This window comes from Zophobas morio, unplaced genomic scaffold (genome assembly GCF_036711695.1).
Source record: "Zophobas morio isolate AGI-343-1 ecotype UQ-CSIRO unplaced genomic scaffold, CSIRO_AGI_Zmor_V1 ptg000030l, whole genome shotgun sequence".
In the NCBI taxonomy this organism is placed as follows: Eukaryota; Metazoa; Arthropoda; class Insecta; order Coleoptera; family Tenebrionidae; genus Zophobas; species Zophobas morio.
Genome location: NW_026972135.1, coordinates 14,627,971 through 14,634,147, shown reverse-complemented (window position 1 = coordinate 14,634,147; position 6,177 = coordinate 14,627,971). Strand labels below are relative to the sequence as shown.

The following is a 6,177-nucleotide window of genomic DNA, read 5'->3' as shown; positions in this document are numbered from 1 at the left end:
TATAATCATAAGTAGGATGTTTTACGTTAAATGTACCTAAAAGTAGGTTTTTTCTAACCGAGATAACAAACAACAATGTGTTTGTACAATAAAGATCAATAAAAAACGCGACACACAATCATGGATGTTCTCATTATTTTTAGTGTCAATGTCACGTGGTAATGTTGGTTGCGTTCAGTTAACGGAGCATCTTATTTTTTTTCAGTCAATAAAGAAAAATCATATTTATGTAACTGTAAGCACAGCGGAGACATGTTTGAAGCGACAAAATCCATGTAAAGTTTTGGTAATTATTAATTTATTTACATTATTTGTTTATGTCAAGTAGAGTTCGAACAGCTTACGTCGTCGGATGTATTAATAATTTCACTTAACGTGGTCAATTTTTTAATTTTCAGTAAGCTGATAGCATACTTAATCTGTTTCAGATCGGTACAACGTCGATGATTCCAATGAGCGACTCGATTTCTAGAGAAGTACAAAATATTATAAGTGTATCGCTTTATATGAGATACTTTATTGAAGAAAGGGATCATGAAAGCACCCTGAAATATTTTACAAACTTTGTAATAATTAATTTTCCCACCGTATTAGAGGCAAAATTATTTGCCGTTACTAGATCAACATTATGAGATGTGTCGGGATAGATAACTTGCAAAAAGTACTTTTTGTACAAAAATAAATACTCTTTATTAATATTGAACATTTCTTTCTTACATTTCGTTTAAGTCTGTTAGTTTTTGAATCTCACTTCCAGCCTGTTTTATCAGCCTATAGAAAACTCCATTCGTATTTTCAAGAAGTCTACGAGGTTCATCAAACTCAACAACGCATCCATCACTCATCACCAAAATTCTGTCGGAGTCCATAACCGTATTTAGCCGATGAGCAATTGTTAGTACAGTACATTCTCGAAATTCCGATCTAATTGTCTTTTGGATTAGTTCGTCAGTTCGAGGATCAACATTAGCTGTAGCCTCATCCAGAATTAAAATTTTATTCATTCTGACTACTGCTCGAGCTAAACACAAAAGTTGTCTTTGACCCACACTGAAATTGGCACCGCCGTCTAATACTTTATTTGACAGACCAGCTGGGAAACCCGACACTAAATTTTTCAATTCAACTTCTTCCAAAGCGTCCCATAATTGAGAATCTTGGTATTCATCGAACGGGTCTAAGTTGTACCTGATAGTACCGGAAAAGAGTACTGGATCTTGAGGGATGATGGTAATTTTGGAACGTAAACTCTCCAAGTTTATAGTTTTAATGTTCACGTCGTCAATAAAAACCTCGCCTTGAGTTGGTGCCAGACGGAATAACACTGAAATTAACGAAGATTTTCCAGCACCTGTGCGCCCAACAATTCCCACTTTTTCTTTCGCGCGTATATCAAAAGTGAGTTTTTTAAGTACCCACGGATCTTGAGATGAATAACGTAACGAAACGGTGTTAAACTCGATTTTACCGGTTGCTGGCCATTCTTTTGATATTTGTTTTGTACCTTGATCAGACTCAGGTTCTAATTTTGTGTATTCTACTACGCGTTCTACTGAAGTCATTTGATTTTCTAATTGTGCGGATTGCTTCATTCCCCACTGCAATAAACCTGTCATCATAATTGATTGTGTGATAGCTAATCCCATATTAGCACCATAATTCCCTGCATAAAAGAAATCAATTTCAACTAAACAGATAAGCGAATTACTTACCAGAACCCATGAGAAGGATGCTGAACGTAACAATTCCAAGGAAGACAACACAACAAAGATCTAACCAAAAACCAAATGCGCTGTCACAAGCCAGAAACATGTAAAACGAAGAGCTGTGTGAATCTTGACGTTGGTCAAACTCATTTTGTAAATTGTTTTGAGCACTAAAAGCTCGGATGGTTGAAATGCCTTCTAAAGAGGAAGTCACATGTGAGTAAATTGGACTGCGTGCTGTAATGTTCACAGTCGTTATATTATTATGAGGAAAACAACTATGAACTCACCTGTCCCTTCGATACGTTTTAGGTTACGGGTACTAGCTAAACAGATTTTTCTGTAAAAATAAAATATCGTGAACATTACAACTGTAGGTATTACAATCCATGGATTAACAATAGCAATTATGATAGCTATCGCTAAAACGTTGAAGGAGATTTGAATAGTATCCATCATTGATAAGGGTAGATTTTCATCAATCAGTCCAATGTCTTTCGAAAATCTGTTAAGAATTCTTCCTGATTCGTTTGTATTGAAGAATCTCATTGAAGAGTAGACGATTTTGCGGAACATCTTGTTATGTAGATTTGTAGACGTTGTAATACAAAACCAGAAAAAGCGGAAAGAACAAACGAGGGCAATAATAATCACAAGTAGTGTTAAACAACCGTAAATATATAGACAGTTATCTGTTGTTAAGAAGTCGTGGGTGCTGGTGGCGTTGTCTTGCTCCAAGTTCACCCAAAATGATAAAAAGTAGTCTCCACCAACGGCGATTGTTTGAACCATACCATGTAAAAGTATGACTATGAAGCCTATCAAGAAAGGCCCACCAGCAAGAAAATAGTCGCGATACACTCGATTAGAAACTGCTCCTGTTCCTTGACTTTCTTTTACTTCCAGTGGACGTTCTGTTGATTCTTCAAGATTATATTTACTTTCGATTTGCTGGTCATCCTGCACATCTGTTCGTTTTTCCAATACATTTAGAAACCCTGTGTTTTTCTCTGTAAGTTCTAATAATGTCCCGCTTTCCATTATCTTTCCGTTTTCAATTAAATAGACAATGTCAGTATTGTCTAAATACTGTATTTGGTGAGTAATTAAGATCGTCGTTTTATTCTTTAAATAATTCCTAATACATTTCTCAAAGATTTGTTTTCCTACATGCACATCAACTGCTGACAAAGGGTCATCTAAAAGGTACAAATCAGCGTCTTTATATATAGCCCTGGCTAAATTAATTCTGGATTTTTGTCCTCCGCTAAGCATAACACCTCGTTCTCCTACAAGACTTCGATCGCCAAAAGGAAGAAGAGCAAAATCGTGCTCCAGAGAACAAACTTTAGTGACCTCATCATATTTACTTTTATCAAATTTTTCTCCAAAAAGAATATTATCTCGAATGCTTGCCGAAAACAGCCATGGTTGTTGAGAGGCATACGAAATGGTGCCTCCTGCTTCAAAGGATCCTTCCAGTAAAGGAATTTCTTGTAAAATTACATGAAGAAGAGTAGTTTTACCGCTACCAACTGCTCCAATCAAGGTTACTAGTTGATTAGACTTAATATCTAAGTTTATGTTAGTTAAAGTGTTCTTTGGGGATTTGTCCCATTTGACGCATACGTTATTCATTTTGATACTTTCATGATTATACTTTCTAATACTAGTCACTTCTGGTTGTTTTAGAAATTCTAAAATTCGTTTCATAGATGTCATAATTTCCCCCACTTCCATCATACTCAGTGGAAGAAAAATTACAGCTCCTAGACGGATGATTTCGTAGAATGAAGTCAAGACGTAGACGTACTGAGGTTCTAAGGTACCACCGGTTAAAATATAAATTAGAATACAGAAAAATACTGCAATTCTCCCTAAAAATAACTGGGAGGCCATATTGAAAGCACGCAAGTACGAACTAATTTTGATCTGGTCCACTTCCAACCTAGAAACCAAAAAATTATGTTTAATGTAAACCGATTATTATTATTAATTAAGTGCTCACTTTCTTGCCAGTTCCACTAACTTAGCAAAAGGTTTTTCCCACGAGTACATTTTAATAACTTTTACACCTGTTATGATTTCGTTCATCAGTTTTACTCTTTGATCTGTTTTTATCGCCGTTCGCAGTCTATAGACCGACATTCTTTTTGCTAAGTATACTACAAAAATAAGTTGTAATATGATATAAGAACACAGTATATTGTTTCACCTTGTACAGGAATAAATGCCAGGAGGATCACAATCCCTATTATAGCAGTTGCCCCTAACATCCAGTAGATAAGCCCACAAACGAGTAGAGTTTCCACAGGACCCATCCACAAATAGTGAACTTTCACAACGTAGTAGTCGAATCTGGTGATATCGTTTGCCAATAAATTGAGCAAATGTCCTGCAGTATTTTCAGCTATAGCGCTCTGGCTTAATTTTAGCGATTTTCTATAGACTAGAGAACTAATAGCAATTCGCATTTTCATGCCCAAGTGGAGTAGACCAAGCAGGTAAGAATGACCCATCATGACGTACAAAAATGATGCAAAAACTATGCATGACGCGTAAATATAAGCTTCGTTTTTTGAAATGGAGGTTTGATTCGGAGTGTAATACGACATCAATTTTCCAATGAGTATAGGTGGACACATTCTTAAAATTAATTAAATATATACCAATTCGTTAAAAAGGAGTTCCTTACCTAACGATTAATTCTTGGACGATAAGAGTAAGTCCATAAAATAAAAATTCTGGACCAAACACTTTCCGTAAAGTTCTCCACAGCGATGGATTTTTTTGTGTTTTTAGTTCTGTTAACCACGTCTTTTCGAGTTTATCTCCGAGGAGTTTGGATTTGTGGTCTTTGAGAGGACCATAGAGATCTTCTTCGGTGATTTGTTTTTTGTAGCCCTTGTAAAAGAAAGGTAATTGCCAGCTAAAATCATTTGGTCAAAATTTCCGTTAAATTTTTAAATCTACACACCAAAAAAACCAGTGCGATAAATAATTGGCTTTTTCTCTTGGATGACTTCGTATTTGTGTTTTGGGGTTGTGCTTGCCTTCCATCTTGTTGCTAAGTGATACCAATAACGACAATATTAAAAAAAATCTTTAAATATGAAAACATTATTTTGTTGTTAATATTATTGAATAAAAACAGGTAACTAATTTTTATATCCCAAAAGTGCACAGAACTTTCCTCGCCTCTAAAGTACACCCAAAACGAATCCAGTTTCATAAATTTGTGTTTACTTTCGTAGTTTATACCTTGACGAAGTGAAACCTATTGTTTTTATTTTCGATTACTTCATCAAGGAACAAATTTTATAAAGTTGTTTATCGCTGTTTCATTTTTAAATCAAAAACTGTAATAAATTTATAAATGTTTTGTGATTTGTTGGAGTACTTTGAGACAGGTTTAGTTATTGTCCTTTTTGTACAATAAAGGAGGAAAAATATCAGTAAAACAGCCGATATTCATTATTGTACTGACATTGACCTTTGTCTCCCCACTCCGCAAATAGCATAGCTCCCTGTGAAGCATAGTCAATAGTCACGGAAACCGTTGTCGACAACATGTGGGTTAACCTAAATTCATTGTAAAAAAGTATTATTTAAAGTGGAACCGTGTTTGTTGTATAATTGAACGAATAATTATTTGAAAAAATTGTGGGATGCCAGACTATACATACGGTAATCAATATTTCGAAGGATTTAATATTAGACATCTACAGCACGTGTGATCAAGATCGTAATTAACCTTTATTAATCGCTACCAAATTGTGGTTTAGATAAACAAAAAACTTCTCACCTGAGGATTAACGACTGAAGTGACTTAACTTTTACTAATAATTGAAACAATTGTTACTGAATTTTATACAGGTGTCTGATCATGATGCGGTAATCTCAACTAACAACGACAACGTAAACATGTGGAATTATATTACACAATATAACGTAAAATTCACAGTTCCTAATGTCGACCCAAACAATAAAGAGACCTGCCTGAGTGATGTAGTTTGTTCAAAATGTACCTACTTACTAAAAATTTGAAGCACCTAAATCATTATTCATTAGTCATGTCCCTAGATATTAAACTTAAGTAGTAATTAAGTTGATGAATGTTATCTCTATTTTAATTAGGCTATCCCTTGATTAAATCACTGAGTATAATTTAATTGATAAATCAGTTGGAGCATGAGCAATGTGTCCATACTCAACTGGAAGTATTTTTTTTATAACCGAGATAACAATGTTGTGACTATGCAGTGAAAAATCAATAAAAATACTACACGTAGTTATCTCTATCATTATTAGTGTCAATGCCACGCTGTAATGTTGGTTGCGTTTTTCTAACGCAGCATTTCGTTGTTATTAAATTATTACTGAAAGCCTATTATAATTCATGGAAATGACCTGACCTGACCTGACCTGACCTGAGGGTGATTTTTTCTTTATTCCCCCAAATGACCCGAAG

General features: G+C 34.8%; 1 protein-coding gene across 2 annotated transcripts; it reads right to left on the bottom strand.

Moving 5' to 3' along the window:
• Nucleotides 1-665: 665 nt before the first annotated feature.
• Nucleotides 666-5,768, bottom strand: LOC135139038 (probable multidrug resistance-associated protein lethal(2)03659). 2 transcript variants are annotated; one of them, XM_064069117.1, is made up of 9 exons: nucleotides 5,512-5,768; nucleotides 4,684-4,773; nucleotides 4,402-4,635; nucleotides 3,922-4,352; nucleotides 3,715-3,871; nucleotides 3,077-3,654; nucleotides 1,997-2,905; nucleotides 1,713-1,943; nucleotides 666-1,663 (listed from the first exon to the last, which is right to left on the bottom strand). In XM_064069117.1, exons 2-9 carry the CDS (start codon nucleotides 4,764-4,766, stop codon nucleotides 714-716), a joined length of 3,573 nt encoding a protein of 1,190 aa, XP_063925187.1. In that variant the 5' UTR covers nucleotides 4,767-4,773; nucleotides 5,512-5,768; the 3' UTR covers nucleotides 666-713. The 2 variants fall into 2 exon arrangements, with proteins under 2 accessions (XP_063925187.1, XP_063925186.1); XM_064069116.1 differs by having other exon boundaries at nucleotides 1,997-3,654.
• Nucleotides 5,769-6,177: the final 409 nt, after the last annotated feature.